The sequence below is a fragment of the Thunnus albacares genome, chromosome 16 (assembly GCF_914725855.1).
Source record: "Thunnus albacares chromosome 16, fThuAlb1.1, whole genome shotgun sequence".
In the NCBI taxonomy this organism is placed as follows: Eukaryota; Metazoa; Chordata; class Actinopteri; order Scombriformes; family Scombridae; genus Thunnus; species Thunnus albacares.
In genome coordinates, this window is record NC_058121.1 from 29,000,818 (window position 1) to 29,025,575 (window position 24,758).

The 24,758-nt window shown below is 39.1% G+C and overlaps 1 protein-coding gene across 2 annotated transcripts; it reads right to left on the bottom strand.

Annotated features, from left to right (window-relative positions):
- Window positions 1-1,607: 1,607 nt before the first annotated feature.
- ttc13 (tetratricopeptide repeat domain 13) lies at window positions 1,608-24,312 on the bottom strand. 2 transcript variants are annotated; one of them, XM_044376375.1, is made up of 23 exons: window positions 24,112-24,312; window positions 21,578-21,672; window positions 20,201-20,276; window positions 20,028-20,098; window positions 19,857-19,922; window positions 18,070-18,162; window positions 16,647-16,763; window positions 16,315-16,425; window positions 13,623-13,705; window positions 13,307-13,448; window positions 13,012-13,186; window positions 11,892-12,048; window positions 11,235-11,365; window positions 11,011-11,143; window positions 10,482-10,574; window positions 10,144-10,227; window positions 9,776-9,860; window positions 9,351-9,457; window positions 8,171-8,306; window positions 7,407-7,486; window positions 6,508-6,586; window positions 5,025-5,104; window positions 1,608-4,933 (listed from the first exon to the last, which is right to left on the bottom strand). In XM_044376375.1, exons 1-23 carry the CDS (start codon window positions 24,275-24,277, stop codon window positions 4,819-4,821), a joined length of 2,475 nt encoding a protein of 824 aa, XP_044232310.1. In that variant the 5' UTR covers window positions 24,278-24,312; the 3' UTR covers window positions 1,608-4,818. The 2 variants fall into 2 exon arrangements, with proteins under 2 accessions (XP_044232310.1, XP_044232309.1); XM_044376374.1 differs by having other exon boundaries at window positions 9,351-9,460.
- Between the last annotated feature and the right edge of the window lie 446 nt (window positions 24,313-24,758).

Genomic DNA, 24,758 nt, shown 5'->3' on the forward strand with positions numbered 1-24,758 from the left:
ATAATAATATTCCCGCGCTCTCTCTGCTCTATAATCTCCATCTTTCAGGTGTTTGAGAGAAACTAAAAGCTTCTCTCAGCAGCTGCTGCACATCTTCTCCACAAATCTCCCGGCTGCATCTACATTTATATCAATTTTCTCCTCCAGCAGTTAATCTCCAAAAAAAGGCCAAAAACTTCAGCTGATGTTTATAAAATCAAGACCCCGCGTGCTTCCTGACTGATTCCTCCTCCGCTTCTTATCTCTCATCTTTTAACATTTCTTACCTGCTTCCTGATGCTCGAGTCTCCTCTGAGATCCTTCAGACTGATTCAGTGTTTATGCAGCATCTAGTGGCGACTGGTGGGAGAAGAATTTACTGTTTAGACTTAAAGTTTTAACTGTTTTAAAAAAAAAAAAAGTTAAAAGTAAAAATCCTGAAGCCAAAAGTTTATTCAAGTACATAAAAAAGACGTATGTATGACATAATAATTAATAATATAATAATCCTGTAATACTGCATATGTATGTAAATAATATTAATCTGCAAAATAACTACAAATAAAAGAAGTCAAATATTTTTCACTTGACTACAAATGTAGTGAAGTAGAAGTAATGGAAATACTCAAGTAGGCTGTAAACCTCAAAACTGTCCATAAATACAGTATTTGAGTAAATGCAGTTTAGATACTGAGTTTCTGTCTTTATGATGTTTATTTATATAACTTCTAGTTTAGTGAACTGCATGTATGTTAAGTCTTCTTCTACACTGATGACTCTAAACTGGGGAGGAAGAACAGATGAAGGTCAACAACCAGTTAATTTTACTGGAGAGAGAGGAGGTGATGTAACCTGCTGAGATTATTGGATGATTTATTGGAGCCACCTGTACCGGCTGTGGTCTTACTGCAGCTTTACAGCTTATATAATAGTTATTATTACTCTGTGTTGTCATATTTGCAGTAATTGATGATCAATGCAACCATAAAATCTACAAAATGTGGATGAGGACGTTTGAGCAGACGGTCAATAGTTTCAAATGGTTCAAATTTGTTTTTCCTGGTTTAATATTTATCGTCCAAAACGTCTGACTGGATCCAAGATCAATACAACAATAAATCAATTAATATGAAAATAATATACTCACATTTAAAGAGTTGCAGAGTATTAAGTCAAGTGGAAAACATTTAAACTATTGTCTTACATCTTTTTGTATGAAATGTGATACATAATAATAAAAAAAACATTTAATTAAGTAATTAAAGTATAAATGTGTAGATGAAAGTACCAGTAAAACTTATTTTCACTGTTATGAAGCTCAAACATGATCAGTCCGCTTCGTATGGAAGCCGTCTACTGCCAGGAAAATAAATAAATAGATTAAAAGTTATGTATAATAAAAATGAAAAAATGATGCTTGATAGATCAAAAGTTTGAGATACTAAATCATAATTCTGACTCATTACGTCAGTATAAACATTCAGTATCTTGTTGTTTTTATGGCATCTCATAATTTTAGTGTTAATATTATTTTCATAATTTAAAGTCCAAATGTCTTTTGATCCATCATCTTATTTTCTTTTCTTGCATCCGTTTACCTTCAAAACCAATAAAAGAACTGGAGTCTGTTAAAATCGTCAACCTGTTTTATTGACTGCTGAACATTCATTCATTCATTCAATAGAAAAAAAAAATCCCTCCTTCAAGTTTTAAGCTTTAAGAGAAGTTGTTCGCTCCTTCGCTCTGCTGCCCGCCGCAGCAAAAAAGGGAAACGACAACCAGTCGGCACAATCATTGATATGAAGACGAAGACGACGCAAAGCAAAACAATCTGGGACCTCGTCTGTCAGCGATGATGTGTGAAATAAAAATCAGATTTTAAGCGAGTCGATTTGTTCTGGAAATAAAATGAAACCGTTAAATCAATGAAGTGGACATTCAATGAAGAACTACTGACATGACTTTCAGTGATGATACTTTAGCATCAAAAGGCCTCGAAATCAAAAAAAAAAAAACAAACTCGCAATTAAATAGACAAAAAAAAAAAAAGTTGCTGAAATTTGTTCAATAAACTGAATACTTTCAGATTCGCTCCCATGAATTTTCCTCCTTGTGCTTAAACTCACCGGGATGAGTCATGAAACACCGGCAGCAGCTGCATGTAAACATCACATTCCCCATTTACACCAATCATCCAAAAAAAACAAAAAAAATACCTCACAGCTTTAACCCATTTTCCAAAAAATTATAACAACATGAACAGGAATTACACGTCATCAGTTTTATATTTTGCATCGTTGAACTTCCACAGAAATCTACTCAGTCATTCATGTTATTGAGCAACGTTTCCCGCCTCGTCGTCGACGTCGCAGCGGTCTGGAGAAAAACCTGCAATCACATGTTTGCTAATTTAAAGCTAATTATGGAAATAAAAGTTTTTTTATTTGAACTTTAAGTGTTTTTATCCTTTAAATGCTTCAATGTTATTTGTTTTAAATCCTTCTTACAGTTGGTTTTACGTTGATTTGAATCTGTGTGCTTTTATTTTCTTGATGAGTTTGTGTCTTATTGTGAAGGTTGATTTTATTCAAACTAATTAAAACTCGTTAGACAAGATTTTTCTCCAGAGATCTGCGAGCCGGGACGAGACGAAGAGACGCTGCGATGTGAGATGATCTCAGTCACATACGAAGGAAACTGACATAAAAAAAAAAGAGAAAATAAAAAAAATACAGACGTTATCTGGAGATTTAAGACGTTTAGAAGGATTCGACCTCCTGACTCCCAAACTGTTGCTCCAAACTGTTTGTCACACAAACAAACTTATTTCATGAGATAATAAGAAAAAAAAAATCCAAAAGAAAAGCAACGTGAGAACAGACAGCATCCGATGCGAAGCGAAAGGAATGATAACAATGGAAATACAGTACGTGGTTCGTTTTTCCCACCGTTTAATAATCAATCCGACAGATCCGACAGTCAGAGACGTTTCACTGAGAAGCAAACAGAAGCTTCTTTTTATTTAATATTTATTTAATGAAGACAAATAACCAGGTTCTGTTTTTATTTATTTGGATATGAAACATAAAACTGAATTTAGCTTATTATTACTGCTGAGTCATCTAATCTGAGGATTAATATCCAGTAGAATCTGTTAATCTATTAACTGTTTATGTCATTTATAAATCAAATCATCTTCTTCCAGCTTCTCAAATGTGAAGATTTGTTACTTTTCTCAGTTTTAAATCTTAATAAATTGAACAGATTCGACGTTAATGAGCTGCTGTTTTGGTCAAACGAGCAATTTGAAGATGTCGACTTCGGCTAAACATGATTGACAGATTAATTGAACAATGAAAATAAACATTAGTTGCAGAACTTGTCTTGAAATGACACGATGAGAGCTGCAACTAACGATTATAATCAATCAATTTCTTATCATTCAGTATATAAATATCAGATTGTGATAATCTCACATGAACTTTCACTTTATAAAGACGTAAAAATGCAGAAAATCTAAACATTTGAGACGCTGAAACCAGCAGATATTTGGGAATATTTAAATAATCTACACTGAGTTTCTGCTGCTGTAAAGTCTCTGACTGTCGTTCTGATTCTGGTTCAGCAGTCAACCCTCCTTTATATTAACCCTTTGTTGGTCACATTAAAAGAACGCGGGGCTCAAAGTACATTAAAACCCCACAGCTGTCAAGAAAACAAACTTAAAAAAAAAAAAAGAGCTTTTTTTTTTTCCTTTATATGTTCAAGTATCGCAAGTGGAATTCAATAGCCCTGAAGTTTGTTTCATATCTTTAAAATCCCTGTCCTCTCTCTCTGCTGATAGGCTGGGCCAGCAGTGGTTAAAAGAAATGTTTAAAGTGCCAATTAACAATCTTTGAATATTAAATAAAAAACTTTTTGTCTTCTTCTTTTAGATACCAGACAGTCCTAAACAATATTGACATCAGTCTAGGTGAGATAAAGCTAAAAGGTTCAGCCATGATCTAAACTACGCAACATAGGATTGTTCATGCTGATGGTTGATGGGATAAACTTTGTGCTTTGGGTGTTTTCAGTGTGATGAGCTGAAGGCCTACGAAGCAGAGAAAGAGAGAAGGGGGGGGGGGGGGTTGGGGGGGGGTTGGACACGATCACTTCTGCAGCCCAAACAAACAAACTACCGTCCGACTCCCTGCGTCTCTGTCACGTCTCCCTAAAAACACAGCTGGAGTGTGAAGAACAAGCACCGATATTTCAGTATTTCTTTGTTCATACTGAGCTTTATAAACCTTGTTATGTGTCATATGAGACTAAATTTAAAACAGCAGAATGAATGAATATTCATCAGAATGAGGTCCGAAACCAAAGTCATTTAAAAGAAACCATCACATAACTGGTTGAGTTAACTGGAACCAGCAGCCGCGTGTTGATATCATCTTTCCCTTACGGAGACGATGGTGAACTAAACGTTTGCTGTGATGTCGAAGATTTTAATCGTTGAGCTTCTATGAAAATGAAAAATGAGGGATGTTGTGATGAAATCAGCCTACAATGTAGTTTTTTTAAGAGTGTGAGAGATTAAAGGAGGATGACAGAGAACAAAACAGGTGATTCGATACCAAAATAAGATCCAATCGTAGCTAAATAACGGTCAAATAATCCTCTCAGTTCTATCGAGCGTCTGATTTTCTTTGTTTGGATGATCTTCTGATGCTTTAAGTAAACTCAGGACTACGTCGGTTTGGGTTGCAGAAGCAGACAGTCCCTTCGTCTGCCCAGTGTAGAAGCTCCATTGAGACTTTTTATTAAAACAGACTTCTCTCCTGTGTAGAAGTGATGTTAAGACTTCTTGGGACAGTGTGAGGACGAGTCTGTGTTGAGGACCTCGATCATCGTTCTGGTGGACGGGAAGGTCTCTGCTACAGATGGAAGACTCTGGTACCAACCTGGTAAACTGTAGAGGAAGAAAAGTTATAGATAAGAAGAAGAAGAAGAAGAAGAACTGAGTCGATTGTATGAAAACTGTATTTTTATCATCTTCTCACCTCTTGAGATTCATCCAGTTCTTTGCTGTTTTACTGAAGCTGTCTGGACTCGGTGTCGTCATGGCTTCAAAATCCACCAGCTGGATCAAACAAACACAAACAGTTCAGACACATAATGTAAAAGTATTTCACTGCGTTTGAAGCCGGTCCACACAGATCCACGTTGAACACAAGCAGCAACCTCCGGGGCTGAAAAATGAACCCAAAAACTGCAGTTCCTTGAACGACCACTAGAGGCTCCAAAAGCGAGTCAATCCCCATAGACCTCCATGTTAAAATGTCCAACTTTACAGCAGAAATAAACATGTTTACAGCCTGGTACAAACAACGGTTTTGGTCTCTGTAGCTAATTTCCTCTTTCATGACAACTGTACGGGGGGTGAATTTTTTTATAACTCACTCGTTTAAATGTTATTAAGCCGTAAAGTTCTGCATAATGAAGGACATGGCTGCTTTGAGTGACAGGTCCGCCAGCCGCTAGGTGGCTTGTTTCAGCCATTCGGCCCCGCCTCTTTGCCCATTTTTGATTGGCTGGGAGTTAGACAGCGTCACGCACTGCCAAGATGGCGACGGCCGGAGCGGCTCGCTTTGAGCTTCAAAACCGCTCTTCAGAAACCAACGGGTGTCGTCACGGTAACTACGTCCATATTTATATACAGTCTATGGTTGAACATGAAGCAGCCAGTAAATACTTACAGTATCTTACACAAAATAATAAATATATTCTGCTTTTTCTCTAGTTTCTGTATCTTACTTATGAAATTCTGAATATTTCCTCTAAAATGTTTTAAAATGAAACAAATAAAAAAGGAAAATCTCTCTTTGGTTGAACTGTGAAGGAGTCACAAGCTGCAGTGCAGCAATATGTCTGTTTTTATGCAAGAAGATAATAATCCTCTGCAGTTTTTATGTTGTTTTACGTACGACAAAGGTTTCATTCATTCTTTCATTCCTACAAAAATATCCACAAATCTTCACATATTTCTAAGTCGAGCAAACAGGAAGCTGGATTTTATCGTGAGGACAGTCAACAAGATTCCCGTCTTGATAAAACTTTTCACAGATGTCAAACAGCTGATCAGATATCTGCCGTTTCTCCTTCCAACACGGTTTCGTCTGCTTGGCAGAAGCAGAAACAGGTGAGAACTGAAGCCAAGTTTCATTCAGACTCGTAGAATAAATGTGTTCGAAACAATGAACCTGAACTAACGCAGGAATAATAAGAGATATTGATCTTCTGTTAATCTTTCAGGTCGTGTTCAGACTGACTTTAGTTCTGCCTCCAACTGATTCAATTATTCATCACATTAACTTTCCAGAACTGTGAACTCCTGTCTGATAGTTTATAAACTGCTGTGCAGGGTTTTGCCATCAAATAAGTCTAAACTCATGAATCTGCTGGTCAGACTGGACGTACTGGTTTGTATTTTATCGTCTCACTGGTATCTGAAACATCCCGCCATGAGCATATTCTTAACCTTACCTTTCCTTTAGGGATCCTACCGATGACCTCTTTCCCGCTGGCCATCAGAGCCCCCATCACGACCGAGTAGGCCACCACACTGAGGAGACACCAGTATCACCATTACACCCAGTGAACCGTCAGACAGCTCTACAGCTCACTAAAGCTACGACATGTTACATGTTACATTCCTTGAGAATAAATCAAGCTGCTGATCTGGAGAAAGTAAAAAAAAACCCCAAAAAACCCAAATATAAAACATGTTTGACATTTATGACCCACAATGTGCAAGTTTTGAAGATCACAAACCAACAACAGATGAATTTCATTATGTTGTAACGTCTCTCAAAAAGGATCTGATGTGAAGGATCATAACTTATCAAGTGTGTCTTAAACCAACAGTCAGGAGCCCAAGATGAACATTAAAGCTGTTTTTCTTGCTGTAATCATTCCTCCTGTTCAATCAAATGTATTTAAAAAAGTTTATCTGAAGCTAATATGAAGCTTCAGCGTCCAAATGAGTCAAATCAAGTAGATATCTTTCAACGTTACAGTCTTTTTAGTGCCAAAGTTCCTCTTTTTGTTACTATACTTCCACCTGCAGCTCAACAGGGAAACACTGTCCGAGGAAACACAAAGACTGTAAATGTGTCAGATATCCACTTGATATGACTAACTCAGACTGCTGAAGCTGAATAGAAGCTTCACAGAGACTTTTAAATGACTGTGTGGACACACTGTGGATTTTATCCTCCATCACTTCCATTGAAAGCACATTTGAAGGATCTTTTAATATCCAGTATGAACAGGAGGAATGATTACAGACACCTGACTGCTGCTGCTTTAACACACCCTTGACTCTCTTGGTTATTAAGCTGTGGAAATATTTAACGTTACACCTGCAGGCTGTTTCAGTTTACCTGGATCCTCTGGAGAGAGGCATGAGGTTGCAAAAGTAATACACCAAGGAGAGGATCAGGTTACAAACAGCATCTGCATCCTGAAAGAACAAAGGTCATCACAGAGTCATAAACTGGCCCGCAGCACAGATCTCTCTTTTTTTTTTTTAAAATCATCGTCTCCGTTTTCAGTTAATCTAGATTTAATCTAGAGTGAAAGCAGAGAAGGCTGCAGACATAACAACAAAATAACAAAGAGCCAAAGTTCTTTTTGTTCCAGGTTTCAGTTTCAGGGTGAATATGCTCGTCTAGTTTCTACAACAACAGCAGCTCAAAGAAGAAAAGCTTCTCAGTGTCTAACTTCTTTTCATGGGTTGGTAATATTAGTTAGACTGAAAACTATCTACAGTGATACAATCAGCTGGATGATACGTTCTGTTATTGTATGATTGGTAAAATCCTCCTGATATTCTCCAGAGATTCATCGACGTTGTCTGAAGGAAACCAGGAGACTGTGCTGAACGTCACTGCATAGATCATTGAAATGATCAGTTCACTCATAGTTAAACTTCATGTGAGCTGTCTTATAAGCCAAATGATGAAAATGATTTGTCTGTTTGTCTCTCTTGGCTTGAGGTTGAGGAAGTGTTCAGCGCCAATAAAAAGTGAATCATTTGTGGATATTCATTTGAAAAATTGTCCTCTAACGCCTGCTCTCTATTACGTCTGGAATGAGGAAGCCGTGCCAAAAAAATATTCCAGTAAGTAGTGGAGATGAATCTCACCCCCAGTTCAGTGGACAGCATTAAAGCTTTTCCTTTGGCTGTGAGGTCTTTGTAGATGGACTCGATCTCTGACTGGTACTGCTGCGTCCGCTCCTCTGTGGTCTGAGTCTCTACTGAGAACAACATGTTTCCCACCCTGACGTACAGAAAACAGAAGAATTAGAGCTGCATGGAAAAAATTAGGGATGCACGATATTGGATTTTTTTTGCAGATATCCGATATTTCCAACTCATTGTGGCCGTTTGCCGATGCTGATATATGCACATATTTATGATCAAGAAAGACAATATATGAAGGAAGAACTGAGGAAGACTGGAGTTCAGGAGCTCAGCATTAAAACTTTAATGAACCTGCTGAGTGGGAGCAGCAGTAGAGTTTTCATTGAGTTTATTAGACAGACAGGATTAATGTGTAGGATTTAATCTCTGGTCTACACTCCGGAGCAGAAGGTGGCGCTAATGCACCTAATACGCTGGTTGCCAACCGCCGTTATAAACCAAAAATATTTTTTTTTCAAACAGAGTGGTACATCCTGTCAGCCGAAGTGTTTCCTATCTGTGCAGCCGAACTTAGCATCCCCGACGGTCCCGGTGTTTCCTCCGCAGGCTCCACTTCACTCAGCTGCCCGTCAGACCAGCTGCTTCTTCCCACTTTAACCTGAATAACAAACCGGGGCTCGGCGCTCCGGTTGGATCCACATGGAGAGTCGGGGCTAACGTTAGCTGATCTGACGGGCAGCTGAGTGAAGTGCAGGGAAGGGAAACACAGTTATGCGGCGGAGGAGAAGGCGACATATTGTTAATTTCAGGCCGATGCCGATATTTCATATTAGAGCTTATATCAGCCGATACCGATGATGTGCTGATAATATTGTGCATCCTTTGAAAAAATGTTGAATTGTAACTGTAACGATGAGGTTTAACATGATAAACACGGCGTTTATCTGCTACATTTACAGATTCTGGCGTCTTTCAGAACCTTCTAGCATCACTATGCACTTAATTTTCTTATTTATAATGTTTAAATAAATATTATTCATGTAGTTTAACATGTATTCATTTAAAGACAGTGTTGTGTCGGGTAAAGTGTTATCTCCAAATATCAGTTATTGATCTCACTTATAATTAATAACCTCTGTTGGTATCGTACTGTCTGGCGTCTGTAATATACTGAACACACCTGTCTCCGGTGATGGTGATGGTGAAACCGTCGTACTCTTTCCCAGGATCCTTCATGCTCGGGACCTTGGAGTTGACTGTGAATCCATCTCTGGTTTTACTGTTAAACTGCTTCAAGAAATAAACACAACAAACAAACATCCTGAGTTTCATAAAGACGACTAAATATTATAAAACATCTCTTATAATCCAACATCTGAACCGAATGTTGAGTTTGACAAACTCAACTCAACGTCTGTTTCCTCGTTTCCATGGCAACTGAGCAAATACAATCTGCTGACGAAGACCATGTGATGTGTCAAAAACTCCAAAACAGGCCAGTAAGTGGACTTTGAGTTGAGTTTAGTGACTAAATGTTGATTAAATTTGACATATAAAATATATGTTTTATTCAGTTAATTTAAACAAGCACCTTCATCCTCTTACCTTCATTATAGGAAGAAGATCTTCTACTTTATTCACATTTTCGAGTGCCTGGTGGACCTCTAAGAGTCCTCTGGGGTTGTACGCCCTGAGAAGACAACAATATGTTAGTTAAAACAAAAATATAATTCATTTATAGATGCATAGGAAGCTTTTTCTGCACTCTCATGCAAAATGAATTTAGCCTGGAGGGAAAAAAGGGCAAATAATTTACATAATTTGGTTTTGAAGGCAGTAACAATATTCACATAACTGCTATCAGATAAAGTTGATTAGACATGCTGATGCCACAAATATGCAGCTGTCACTGAGTTATGGCTTCAAATAAAATGTGTTTTTCAGATGTGAAATATCTGAATAGAGTTTAGTACCTGTGGTAGACTAATATTCTGTCTTTGATGAAGTCCAGGATGTTGTCGAAGTAGGCCAGATATCTGATGTTGATAATCTGCCCTCTGCACAAACAAAAGAAAAAAGGATTTCAACACGCTGTCAAAACTTTACTCCGGTCCTTTAGTCCTTCCAGTGAGCTTGTCAGAACCAAAACTACTGTAGATAAAAACCTGAAGAATCTGGGTCACATTACAAGAAATTTATATAAAATGTTTCTGCAGCTAACGGTGCTAAACGAGGCCAATGCGGAAAGTCAAACCCACTCGAGGGACTCATGAGAGAGTATCCGACACCGTCTTCAGGGCCGGTTTGTTACCTGATGAGATTGATGTGATTGTTGAAGCCTCGGCTGAGACTCCTGGCAGGCATCTGGTCTAACCACAGAACTGGCTGGTCTGGATCTGCGATCCTAAAGGAAGAGGAAGAGACCGTCTATCAGCGCTGTCAACCGGTCGTTTTGTCAGGAGGACAGAGGAAGAGTTTATTTCATATCGCTGCATTTGATTTGTTTCTATGACATGTAAAGAAAAGCCGTAGATTAGAGACTTTAGAGATTGACTTCTCTGCTGTAATTGAACCTTTCTGATACTCATACAGCTGTAAACACACATGAGGAAATTGCTGAGTATGAGTTCCAGTCTAGACTTTATTTTCTGATGGACAGTTCAAGCACGAGAAACCGGTAGCTATCTCATATCGACATCTGTCTTCTTATTCCTATAATCCTTCTTATTCCTATAATCCCCTCAGTTATTTCCTGAAAATTATTAGGATTACATAGTTGCTCCCCGGGAGCTGCACTTCAGCTACTCTGGACTTATCTGCTGCTTAAGAAAAGTCCTCACCTCCTCCATTTGACAGCTATGTCGAACATGTCTCTCCACTGCATCTGCCTGGTCTTGCCGTTGACTCGCACTTTGGAGTTGCTCCACGTTCGATGCATGGCCTGCATCACCTCCAGGGTCGCTAAGCCCATGGCTGAAAAAAAACGTATGAATGATTATTTTTTGAATACTTGAATACTTTTTAATAATCTTGAGGAGACCGACGGCATCGACGAGCGGGTTACCTCTGTGTATTCTCCTGTTAGGTAAGAAACCGGGAGTGTCGTATTGCATCAGCGCCCCCAGGTGGTCGGCCGTGCAGATCAGCTTCTGAACTTCACTGCTGTAGCTGTCGAAGTTCTGCGGCAGCACGTCCCTGCGAGACACGGATGGATGAACGTAGTCAAAGCTTTCACGGAGAGCACGTTTTTTTTCTGGATTGATATTAAACTCGTCTTTATAAAAACAGAAAAAAAAAAAGAGGCTTAAAAACATCTGGCTGAGGAAGACTGGTGCTTCCATCTCATATGGAAAAGATTTCAGATGTTAGTTTTCAACCACAAAACACTGTTTACTCTCAGCAGAATGTGGTTCAGGAAATTGAGGTGGTGATGGATCTAATTCCTCAGATTTCCTAATGATGACGTGTAGAGAAGTGAAGGACAGTCTGCGTTCACTTAAACTAAAACCACAAAAGAAGAATCAATCTTATATGTTACTATGTTTGTTTTATAGCTCTTTGATTGGTAATAATATGCTAAATATAATATGAATAAAGGAGGAAAACATTCTTTCAACCAATCATATTTAAGACGGCGAGTTAACGCACAGAAACAATCGTGTATAAATCACTACAGCTCACAGTTATGGTTCCCAGTGTGAATCAGCTGTGATGGACCTACTTGATATGTGGCTGCAGGCCCGGCTGTTCTTCATAGTCCTCTATTAGAAACGGCAGGTTCTTGGCCCAGTGGTTCTTGAAGTTCCCCGGTAAGTCCTGGTCCACGTTGTACTCTGCTACTGGGATGTCCAGGTGGGAGTGCAGGTAGCGAGAGTACTCTGCACAAAATGAGATGTAATATATATAATATATATAATATGACTGCTTGAGTCATGTGAACTTAAACAGGACATACATGTTGAGATTTTCATTTTTATGAATGAAAACTGCACAATAAAAACAATAAAAACATTCAGGTTTCTGTATGATGACGTCTTGGATCAACTCTGGATAATAAATCGTTATCTATTGACTGAAACATGACACTTACACACTGTAGGGCTGCAACTAACGATTATTCTCATTATTGATTAATTGTTTCGTCTATAAAATGTTCAATAATTGCAGCCACAAAGATAAATCAATTCACTGTGATACATGAGCAGTAAATCATCACATATGAGAAGCTGGAAACAAGAAAATGTTTGAGATCTTTGCTTTAAAAATGACTGAAACAATTATTTGATTGTCAAAATAGTTGCTTATTAATTTTCTGTTAATTGACTTCTTTATTAATGGTTGTAGCTCTGTATCACTGCATTTTACAGTGTAAATTCACTGCATTTACAGTGTAAATTCACTGCATTTTACAGTGTAAATTCACTGCATTTTACAGTGTAAAATTACACTGTAAAATGCAGTGAATCCAACTTGTATGAACTTCTTTAAAAAAGGCATTTCAGCAGTTTGAACAGCTGTTTACATGTGCAGGGTTCAGTCATGATCATGAACATGAAGCAACTTTCTACACTGTGAACTCTCGTCAGCCGTTTCCTGTCGATGAGTCTTTATGGGCCAAAGACGTGTTTCCCCCCCCGTTTGTTTTATCTAAATAAGTTTTAGGAGTTAAAAAGAAAAGAGACATTTTGTAGCTGCAGAATGTTTTATCTGCTGTCCTGTCGTATCTGTCGTATTGATTATCTCAACAACCCCCCGACGACGTCACTGACGGAGGATTTCCGTAACGTTACAAGTAGTTTGTTTGTTTGTTTGTTTGTTTGTGTGTTTGCAGGGACACCAACCTCTGAGGTATTTCACTTTGAGGTATTCAGAGCTGGCCTTCTGCCCCAGGAGCGGGTCGTTCAACATGACTTTAGTCTGAGCTTTGATGCCTTCGTAGAACTGACCCATGGCCACGTGACTCAAGCCCTTCATGTACTGACACACCTCGTTGTAGGGCTCCAGCTGCAGACACCTCTGGAGGACAAACAGGGGACAACACATGAGGAGTTATGTAGACAGTTTAAAAGACAAACTGCATTCAAACAGGAGATTTAAAAAGGAGTCGGGGAGGATGAATCATCTGAACTCTTCTACCTTGAAGTTGCCTATGGCCTCCTGCAGCGAGCCGTGGTGGTACAGCATCATGCCTCGCAGCTGGAGAGACTGGATGTGGTTCTGGTTCAGCATGAGGGCTTTCTGGAAACTCTCCATTGCTGACTCAAAGTCACCCAGCTCTCTGCGAAGAGGAAGAGGAAGGGAGCAGCACACAGAAAACAAGAGAGAGAAAGAAAGAGAAGAGAAGACATTCTGTTAGTAAGACGGGGAGGGGGGGGCGACGACTCTCATTTCCTTAAAACATTAACTGTGTTCATCTGTGAGGTCAGAAGGTGTAAAACAGACAGTAAACTACCTGTAGGCTTGTCCCAGACTCTTATAGGCGTCTATAAAGTCAGACTTTAACTTCAGTGCCTCTTTGAATGTCTCAATAGCTTCCTGAGGAGAGAAAAAACACAAAAAACCTTTCACACAGAATCACAACAGGAAATTGCAACAAGGAACAAATGGACTTGGTTCACACTTTCAGATATTCTCTACAAACTGTATTTCAACACCTGTCATCACAACGTGACATTAACGCGGCTCCAGCGACCAACAACTTCTGCTTCTATTTTCATGTTTGATATCATCTGTTAGAAACCAGCAGAAAGCTGCTGCTGCACAGACAAATAACCGTTTGTGGTGCAGATCCGCTTCCACCTCCTGAACAGGAAGTGGTCTGAAAATGTTTGGAAAATGCAAATCAACAGTTTGGGATATTTTTCATCAGATACTGGAGTACAGGAGAGATTCCAGACACAACCAGTTCTCATACTGGTTTCACCTCACAGAACAAAAGATTTCTAGTAGAATCTCTACAGTGTTTATGTATAAAAAATACATTAAAAACAATTAACCTTGACTGAAATAATAAAAGGTTGGATCTTGGAACACATATTTGTTTGTTTGCTGAGACTTATATTGATCACAGCACTTGTAAACATGAGATTTTCTAACTGATGAACAGACATCACAGTTAAATCTTGTGTAATTTCCTCAAAATCTGAGTTTCTTGACTTCAAAGATGCAGTTTGAATAAACCGTCAAACAATCAGGGCTGCGACTCAACTCACTATTTTCATTCACAATCAATAAATCTGTCAGTTATTTTCTCAATTTATCAATTAGTCTATGAGATGCTGTTGAAAAATTGGCAAAAAAAACTGCAGTCACAGTTTATTAGAGGCCGACTCACCGTCCAAAACCTTAAACTGATTAACTCACTGACACTTGTGACAAAGAAAAACAGCAAATCATCACATGTGAGAAGCTGCAACCAGAAACGTTCAATAAATCAGTTTATCAGTTTTTTTTATATTAGTCCTAAAGTGACTAAGTTAATTATATTTCTTAAAACATCAGTATTTCCAGATAACCACATGAAAGAAGGTTCAGTGTAAATAAAACAATAGTGACGTTCTCTGCTTTCATGAAGTGAACGTGGAAGTGGCGCCCGCCGGCCTGAGTGAGACAAAGGGACACATTCACACACACATTTTTCTGTCTAACAGAAAAAGACGTTGCCTCAGCTGCAGATTGTGCTGATAAAAAGCAGATTGTGCAATGTTGACTTTGTTTCCATGAGGACTGACTGCGGCAGATTCCACTACCATGAAACAATAAGTGAAATCCAACTCTTCACTCCCAGAGTGCATCACACTCCTCCTTCAGTAACACCTACATGTATTAACTACTGTTCAGTACTGTTGTTTGTGTTGAAGCTGCCTGTAGGTGCTGTGCAGGGATTCCCCCCCCAGGAAGTAGATGGTTAGCTGAGGTGACCACTGAAAAAAAAACCCCAAACTGACAACAGTCACATCAAACAGGACTCTGTGTCATCTGACACCACGTTATGTAAACGTGAAACCTCTCTGTGTGCAGACCCGTCAACTGACAGTTACACATTATGTTAATATTTCATCTTTTAACTCCCCCTCATGATGCACGCAGCAACATTTTTTTTAATTATGTGAATTGTTACGATGCAAAGAAAAACCTGCGTTTATTCGACGGTTTATCTCGCCGCCACTCAGCTCAACTAAACAAACTACAAAATGGCAGCGCACGTATGAATATAATATGGCCGTGACGGGTGTCTGAGGTTTTAGTTTGCAGGTTTGTCGTGCCCCACCAACTAACGGCTGCAGGAAACTCAGCCGCCGCCGCCTCCTCCCTCTGACAGGTCAGCTGACAGGAGACGAGTATCAGTACGATGTGGTTACAAAGAGAGACACCGTTTCCCGCTCCATGTTCTTATTCTGCAATATTTCTGCATGATTGACAGTTCAAAACTCTTTATTTATCTTATACTCTCTTTATGCAGCGCCTCAGTTCAGCCTCTGCTCTGATTGGTCGGCTTCAGGAGGCTGCATGGTCGGCGGTTCATGAGGTTACATAAACAGACGGTAGTAGTAGTAGAGTTCACTTCTTCTTCTTCTTCTACTGCTTTAAATCTTCTCAAATATCATCTGTACATGTTGGAGCTGAAATATGCGACACAAACAACCACTGAAACCTCAGCAGGAAGCATCTTTACATGTTGGGACTTTCACCGTCTTTAACATCCGACATCCTGACAGGAAATAAATAACGTCTGATGTAAAACACGACCCAAACACAGACGTTTTTATATAAGCAGGAGAATCCATCAACCTGCAGCTGCTCAGGAACCGTTTGAACATACTGTATATATATATACAGTATATATGTTTAGTTCAGTTTTAGAGGACAGTTTACACTCAACGTAAGTTTCTTGTGATATTGATGGTTCAGAAAATACTTCTGGTAACAAACAGTAAAGAGAAAAATATGGAGGAACCATAAGTGAAGTGTTGATTATTTACCACAGTCCTCCTAGGTAAACAAACAATAAACAGTTCAACTACAGTGTGTGTTTGTGCTGCTAGTGGTACTTAGAAAATATTTTTTATACAATTTCATGAAGAAAATAAAACCAGAGAGAATAAAATAAACAAAAATAATGAGCCGTAAACACATTTCTGTACCTTGAGCATCCCTCTGTGGAAGAAGGTGAGGCCTTTATACAGCATAGCGATTGGCTGATTCTTCTTCAGCTCCAGAGACTGCTGGAAGTCCTCCATAGCTGCCACATAGTCCTGGAGGGAAGATACAGTAGAGGGTCAGCATGAGGAGACACACACACACACGCGCACACACACACACACACACACACACACACACACACACACACACACACACACACACACACACACACACACACACACACGTACACGTACACGCACACGTACACGTACACGTACACGCACACACACACACACACACACACACACACACAGAGTACATGTGAGCATCGAACCTCTGAGATGAAGAGCAGCGTTCCTCTGTGTCTGTAGAGACGAGCTGAAGGCTGCAGCTGGATGGCTTTGGTCAGATCACCCAGAGCCTCACTGATACGACCCAGAGGAGACAAGATCTGAACACACACACACACACACACATTAACACACATTAACACACACATTTCTGTGTATTTCTTTCTTATTAAACTCAGTTGTTTTGTTCACTATAGATGGAAATATGTTTGTGAGTCTTCCTCAGTGATTAAAGATGAACTGAAACAACATCAGAGACGATACAGGAAGGTGCAAAAATGTATTTTTACACGTTCATGCACAGTTTCTCTGGTATTTCCTCTTAAAGAGGGTGATTATTATTCTACAGAAGAAGGTGTGGTGAGCTTTTTCAAACCGAAACATTTTTTTTTATCTGTCCTTCAATTAAAAGGAAATAAAAGACACAGGATGTATAAAAATATGATTGAGAGGAGGCGGCTGCTGTGAGCTCTCTGAAGTCATTTTCTGGTTGTAATATAATAAATGGAATCAATAATTATGTCATTAAATAACAAAACATTAAACTACAGGTGTGTTTCTACATCAACATTAAAATCTAAAAGCAACAAGATGCTTTAAAATCAATCGTATCTTCATATGTTCACGAGGACATTTAGAAGATCTTCAGTCAGAGATAAAACGTCTCCTCTGGAGTATAAAGTCCAGTCGGCTTTGCTAGATATAGACGTGAGATTCAGCGTTTCAAACCGTGAAGTGTTCAGACAGGATTGTGTTTTTCTGTGGTTTGCATGTCAGATTGATTCAACCAGAGACTTTTTTTTTTAAGGTCACAAAGAGGAAAACAGCCCATAAAAGACCCTCAAGAGGAGACGATGCAACAACAGAGTCATGTGACTCCACAAGCAGCAACGACACAGAACGATACCGCACACGTGAATATTTACAATCTATAACCATGTGTGTGTGTTTCAGTCAGTTCTCATGAATTAATACTGACACTATGTTCAGGATTTGCTTTATTTGGCCACTTCTTCTTCTCTTCTTCTCTTCTTCTTCGTTTCCAGCTGCACAAACATGATGCATCTTCTACTATTTTCTACTATTTTGCTGCTCAACAGCAGCTTCTAACTGCATCAGAAATCAAGTGTGTGAATCACATGTTATGAAGACGACAGCGGCGGCGTTCGGCTGATCAGACGTCTAAACAGACAACTGATCAGACACGCTGATGATGATGATGATGATGAAGAATCTGAAATGAGATCTTAACAGAGTGGAGGCGACTACGGAGGTTTAATCAATGAGATGACATCGGTCGTCGCCAGGAGCTGCCGGCTTTAACGGGAGAGTTTTGTCACTTGAAAACTTCTCTACCGGAGCGTTAAAGACGTGTGACGGATGAGATCTGGCGGCGGACTGACTCACCTCTGCTCTCTGCTCGTAGACTTCGGGCCAGTTGGGCTCGAGGGTGATGACTCTGTTGAGCTCGTACAACGCCAAGTCAGCATTCTTTATGTCCTGGCACGGAGGGAGCAGAGGAGGAGGAGACGTTACAGTTTGTTGACATAAAGCTTTAATATATAAAAAGGTGAAGAAAACAGGGAACGAAGCCACAAACGATAAAAAAAAAACCACAAAAAACTGCCGTCCAACTTCTTCTCCGAGGGCAGACTTCCACCACCGCAGAGTCACGCTTGATTGGATTTGCATTCATTAAATGTCACAGTGAGTCATTCTGACTTCACCTGAAACTGCTGCTGTCAACAAAACTCCCCGAAGCACCTGAACGCATCTCTGCTGCCCGACAACAGCTTCAGCTGACCGACAGTTTTATATTAAAAAGGCACAAAGTTCAACATTAATAGAAACGTTTGATGCGAATAAAGACAAAAGAATTATTACAGTGTGTGAGTTTGAATTATCTGCTTCACTACAGAAACACACTGATTATTAATTATTATTATTCTGAAACAAACACATTAATATTCTATGCTAATAACTATAACTTTAATCAAGGGGCTGCAACAGATGATTATTTTTATTATGAGTTAATTTATTGATTACTTTCTTGATTAATCGATTCGTTTTTTGGTCTAAAAAATGTCAGAAAATGGTGAAAAATGTCGATCGCTGCTTCCTCAGATGTCTTAGTTTGTCCAGACAACAGTTAACAATCCAAAGATACTCAGTTTAATATCAGAACATATTCATTCATATTATATTAAACTCAGTCAGGAGGCGGGAACCTGCTTAAAAAAAAATGATGTAAATAATTAATTATCAAAATAGTTGTGATTAAATATCTGTCGATCGATTAATTGCTGCAGCTCTACTTAAATCCTAATTTCTTTACTCTAATTTATGACACTGAAAACATCTTAATGGACCTGCAGACACTTTAACCCTCCTGTTGTCCTCTCGGGTCAATTTTGACCCGGGAGGACAAAAGTCCAGAGATGCTGTAAATTTTAATAAAAACACCCAAAATTCAGTGAAAGTAGTGATCATTACTTTTACTTGCATAATGTGTGCTATGGAACCATTCATGTGATTTTCAGGCAATTAGATGAAAGAAATCCATATTTCTGATATAAAAACATTTGAAAACGGGTCAAATTTGACCCGAGGACAACAGGACTGTAACTGTCTCTTATTTGGGACGACAAGTTTAATTTTTATAAAAACGTATTAACCCATTTCGACAATTAAAAAACACTAATTGTCATTTGGTCATAACTCTTAAATAACTATTTACTCATTAATATTTGACTCATTAATAATGCTCCTCATTTCAATTTAGTTTACTTAATTTTCTGAATTTGCTTTTTCACATTTTATATTTAGTAACAGTAATTCCCTGATTGATAAAGTACAACATATCGTGTTTTAACCCTCCTGTTGTCTTACCGTCAACCGTGCAACTGTTGTCCTCTCGGGTCAATTTTGACCCGGGAGGACAAAAGTCCACAGATGCTGTAAATTTTAATAAAAACACCCAAAATTCAGTGAAAGTAGTGATCATTACTTTAACTTGCAAAGTGTGTGTTATGGAACCATCCATGTGATTTTCAGGCAATTAGATGAAAGAAATCCATATTTCTGATATAAAACGGGTCAAATTTGACCCGAGGACAACAGGAGGGTTAATGACAACAATTAATGGTTAATGTTAAAGCTTTACTGTGCAGTTACACTATACAACCATCACTCACCTGTAGACTTTTCTTTCCGTAGGCGATCCCTCTCCCGTAGATGGCGCTGACCAGCTCTGGGTCGCCCTGTATCAACACAACACGTCAGGAAAATCTGTCTGTGTTTTTGTTTGTAGGTTGTAAGAAGAAGAATAAGAAGAGTAAGAAGAAGTTGAATGGATGTAAACACACCTGTAGTAAGAGCGAGAAGTGCTTGATGGCTTCATCATAAAGGCCGTTGCCTATCAGAACGTAGCCTATAGCTGCAACCACAAGGACGCACAACATGACTCAGCAAAAAAACCAAAACACATCAGTAAAGTGTAAACAAGAATTTTTGTAATCTGAACAGGACGCCAACTTACCGAGTTCTTCGTTTGTGTTGTGGTTATCTACGGGGAAGGGGATTTTTTTCTGTTCTATAAACAACTTTGCTTGATTCTGTGAGAGATGAAGAAAAGGAAACAGATCAAGATACAGCGAAGACGCACAAAGCAAAACACAAACGGCGAGAAAGCAGGAGACGCGTTTCATTTCCTGTGTGACTGAGCGACAAATTATCCGAAGCGAGAAGAAAACCCAGAAGATAAAACACAGCCAGAGTTAATGGAGAAGTGCACAACAGACCCGAGTGCTAATAATCTTTCAGCGTGTTGCGTCAAAAAGCGTCACGTTGCGTAATTTCCCAACTGCAGAAGGGCAGCGTGCTGTAATGCATGCAGGATTACATAATGCAAATGTAACAGCATGCAAATGTCGCTACGGCAACGTTCTGTGTTTGCAAAACAGCAACAAGACAAAAGCTGAGTCAAGACTTATCACATCTTTACTATCAGATCCTTAAAAAACAAACAGCAGCAGCGACAAACATGCAGTCAGATGTTAGAAGATAGAATTCACTTCCTCTGATTTGAATGAAGATATTTCACTAAAACATTTATATGTGAACTACACTTGAACTCTTGTTGTGTTGAAAACGGTCTTTTAACACCGACTCAGAATATTTTGGCTGTTGAAGCTTTTCAGAGTCTTGGTTTGATAGAAATGTGCATTAAACCAAAATATGAGCAAAGTGTAATGTTACATCGATTAATTAGGGCTTCAACTAATGATTATTTTTCATTATTGATTAATCTGCCCATTATTTTCTCAATTAATTGATTAATTGTTCGTCCTGAAATGTCTCGTTTAGTCCTAAACTCAAAGATCTTCAGTTTACTGTCGTAGAAACTAAAGAAACCAGAAAATATTCACATTTAAGCAGCTGGAATCAGAGAATTCAACAATTTTCCTCTTAAAAAATGACTCAAAGCGATTAATCAGTTATTAAAATAGTTGACGATTCATTGAATTAATGGTAACTAATCGATTAATCAACTAATCGTTGCAGCTTTACAATTAATCAAAGTAAATCTTTTCAACCATTTAAACACAATAAGAGAAAGAATTAAAACGTCAAACTAAAACTCAAAAAACAACTTGTTTTGACCCGAAGAGAAACAACCGATGTACAGGAAACACTGAATCTGATTAATGCATACGAGTGAGTGTGTGTGTGTGTGTGTATGTGTGATACGTGTGTGTGTGTGTGTGTGATACGTGTGTGTGTGTGTGTGTGTTATGTGTGATACGTGTGTGTGTGTGTGTGTGTGATGTGTGATACGTGTGTGTTAGTGTGTGTGTATGTGTGTGTGTGATACATGTGTGTGTGTGTGTGTGTGTGTGTGTGTGTGTTCTCTCACCAGGATCTTCTCTGCGTTGAGAGAGAAGACAGACTCGCAGGGCGGGTTGCTTCCCTCCTCACAGTCTGGATCCTCCAGCTGTAAGATCGACGACTCTGAAAAGACAAATATTATATAATATACATTATATTTATTGTCGGAAACTTCGCTCACTAGTTCGTATCTGTTTGTGTTTCAGACCATAATATGCACGTGAATATATGTGTCCTTGTTTAAAACACAGCTGTCACTAACTGCTCCCGTTAGTCTGCAACAGTCTCGTATTTCAAAGAGGAAACGTGTGACACCTCCAGCAGGTCTGAGCCGTCAAAGTGGATCCAAACCAGTAAATCATGTCACAAATGTGTCTGATGTGTTTAAAAAGCTGCTGATGGATTCAACTCAAAAACTCTTCCTGATCGTTTTTATGATCATTTCTACAGCCGGCGGAAAAACTCCATTAAAAACCTGTCAGTGTAAAGTTCATTAAAACCATCTAGAGCTGGATTATTGTCATTATTGATTCATCTGTTGATTATTTTCTAGATTAATTGATCAGTTGTTTGGTCCATAAAATGTCAGATAATGAGGTAAAAGGTTGATCAGCGTTTCCTAAAGTCCTCAAACGTCTCGTTTTGTCCAAAACACAAAGATGTTCAGTTTACTGTCATAAAACACAGAAAATATTCACATTTAAGAACCAGATAAAGCTCTGATTCAAACATATCAACACAGAGAACAGTGTGTCTGTTGTCATTGTTTGGTACAGTATGTAACTCTGACTGTTGTGAATCACATTCAACCTACAGTCGGCCTGACAGGCGGGAAAACAAGAGAAAACATTCATTTATGTTACATCTGTCGTCAACTTGTACAACCAGTTCACCTGTTCTCCTCTTCGTCCCTGTCGAGGAACAGCGTGTCCTGACAGATTAACTGGAAGCTACAGATCAGCAGCTCCTTCCTCACAGAAGAAGGTTCAATTATGGTCTGTTAAATATGTGCTGCTGCTGCTGTCGGGTCACACAGCAGCAGAACTACGGGTTTATGAAAGGATTTTTGGTTTTTGACCTCTGGAGGAAAGTTAAAACATGCAGTTAGTGTTGGTTTATAAAACGCTGAATGGTCCAAAACAGAGCTGGGAAATATATCGATATCGTGATATGAGACTAGATATCATCTCAGATTTGGGATATTGTGACATTGTGATATGGTTTAAGTGTTTTCCTGGTTTTAAACGCTGCATGACAGTAATTTTCTGAACTCACTTCATCATTATATCCACATTACTGATGATTATTTATCAAAAACCTCATTGTGTAAATCTTCTGTGAAAGCAACAACAGTCATCTGTACAATATTACTGCAATATTGATATCGAAAACACTGACATCAAAAACACTGACAGCTGATTTTGTCGATTGTCCGTTTCAGCATCCAGACGCTCTGAGACGGATCTACTTTCTGTCCCCAGAGTCAAAACTAGGCGACTTTATTTCTACAGAACATTTTAGCAACGAGGCAACTTAAAGTGCTTTACATCAAACATTAACAGCATCGAGACAGAGAGCAGAAGACACACTATGAAAGGAAACAGTCATTAAAGAATTAAGAGACTAGAATATAAAAATAAGCTAAAATAGAAAAACACAAGAAGAAAAGTTACAGTTCATTTAATAAAAAGAAAAGAGAAAAGTCTTCAGTTTTTTTTTTTAAAGGAACTGAGAGTTGCAGCAGACCTGCAGTTTTCCGGGACTTTGTTCAGATATGTGGATCATAAAAACTGAACGCTGCTTCTCCAGGTTTAGTTTGGACTCTGGGGACAGAAACCCAGACCTGATCCAGACCTGATCCAGACCACCTGAGAGTCTGGATGCTTCATAACGTTCTAAACATGACAGACACCAACAAACAGAGACTAAACCTGGAGGAGCAGCGTTCAGGTTTTATTCTCCACACATCTGAACAAACTCACAGAAACCTGCAGCTTTTTCTATTTTCTTTAAATCAAAGCTGTTTGTCTTTAATTACATCATATCTCACACTGCACTGTAACTTTTACTCTCTAGTTTTATCTCTTATTCTAATTTGAGCTCATTGTTATTTTCTACTTAACTGTATGTAAATGTGTATTTTTATCCAGCATTGTGTGCTCTTTATATTAAATCACGCGCCTTGTTGTTGAAACGTGCCACATAAATAAAAAACTTGAGTTAGTCAGTGCGTCAGTCATGCAACAGTAAAATGACGTGTTTTTATGAATGGAGTTTGGTGTTGACCTCTGAAGGAAAAGCTAAAACATGCAGTCAGTGTTGTGAGTTTGAGTTTTCCTCTCTGTTCTGAACACATTAAGACACTTTCTGGTTACGACTGTGCCTCTGTGATCTCCGGGTTTCACCTCCCCTGTGAGCCGCAGTGCAGCAGGAGAAAACAGCCTGTTAGTTAAATCTCTTCTTAGCTGATCGTTAGCTCTCCTGTCCGGGTTCACCCGCACAAGTGACAGTTGTATCGGTGGAGGGGGGGGAGGAGGAGGAGGAAAGAAGAAGACACCTTACCGCAGTCGGCCGCGTACTCCTCCCACTCGGACAGCGAGCTGCAGCCCTGTTTGTGGAGGTCGTTGTTGAACAGCGTGATGGCGGAGAAATACTCGGTGGAGAAGATAACCCGACTCAGGTAGAGCAGAGAGAGAGCCGCCGCCACAGCCCGGCTGGCAGGGGCCATGTTGTGCTACATGTGTGACGTCAGAGAGCGGAAGCTGCTGCAAGTCGAGAGACCGCTTTAAACTACATTTCCCGACACGCTCTGCGGCTGCGCTTGTTTCCTTCTTCTTCTTCTTGGGGTTTTAACGGCGGTTGGGAACCAGCGTGTTGGGTGCGTTACAGCCGCTTTCTGCTCCGGAGAAACTCAAAGAAACTCAAAGAAAACTCTGCTGCAGGTTCATTAAAGTTTTAATGCTAAAAAGTTTGAATTACCTTTTACACCAAAAGAATATGTATTGGTATTTGACGCTATTCCAAAAGGTGCTTTACAGGTTTTGAAAAATTCTCATGATGATACAACTCAGTGATCAGACTGGAAAACGAATATATTAATTGGGGATTTAGATGTCCTTAAGAAAAAATGTAGTAATAAACAAATCCGGAATATCTTTGAAGAGAACAATATTCCCCCTATGCAAATGTTCCGGTCTTCTATTTATGGT

Excerpts from the sequence above, each read along its gene's own strand:
- ttc13 (XM_044376374.1), bottom strand. The coding sequence starts at position 24,277 with ATGGCCCCTGCCAGCCGGGCTGTGGCGGCGGCTCTCTCTCTGCTCTAC. Across the intron at positions 18,163-19,856 it reads ACGGAAAGAAAAGTCTACAG|GACATAAAGAATGCTGACTT; the intron begins GTGAGTGATGGT and ends CCTCCGTGCCAG. Across the intron at positions 6,587-7,406 it reads CCTCTCTCCAGAGGATCCAG|TGTGGTGGCCTACTCGGTCG; the intron begins GTAAACTGAAAC and ends GTGTCTCCTCAG.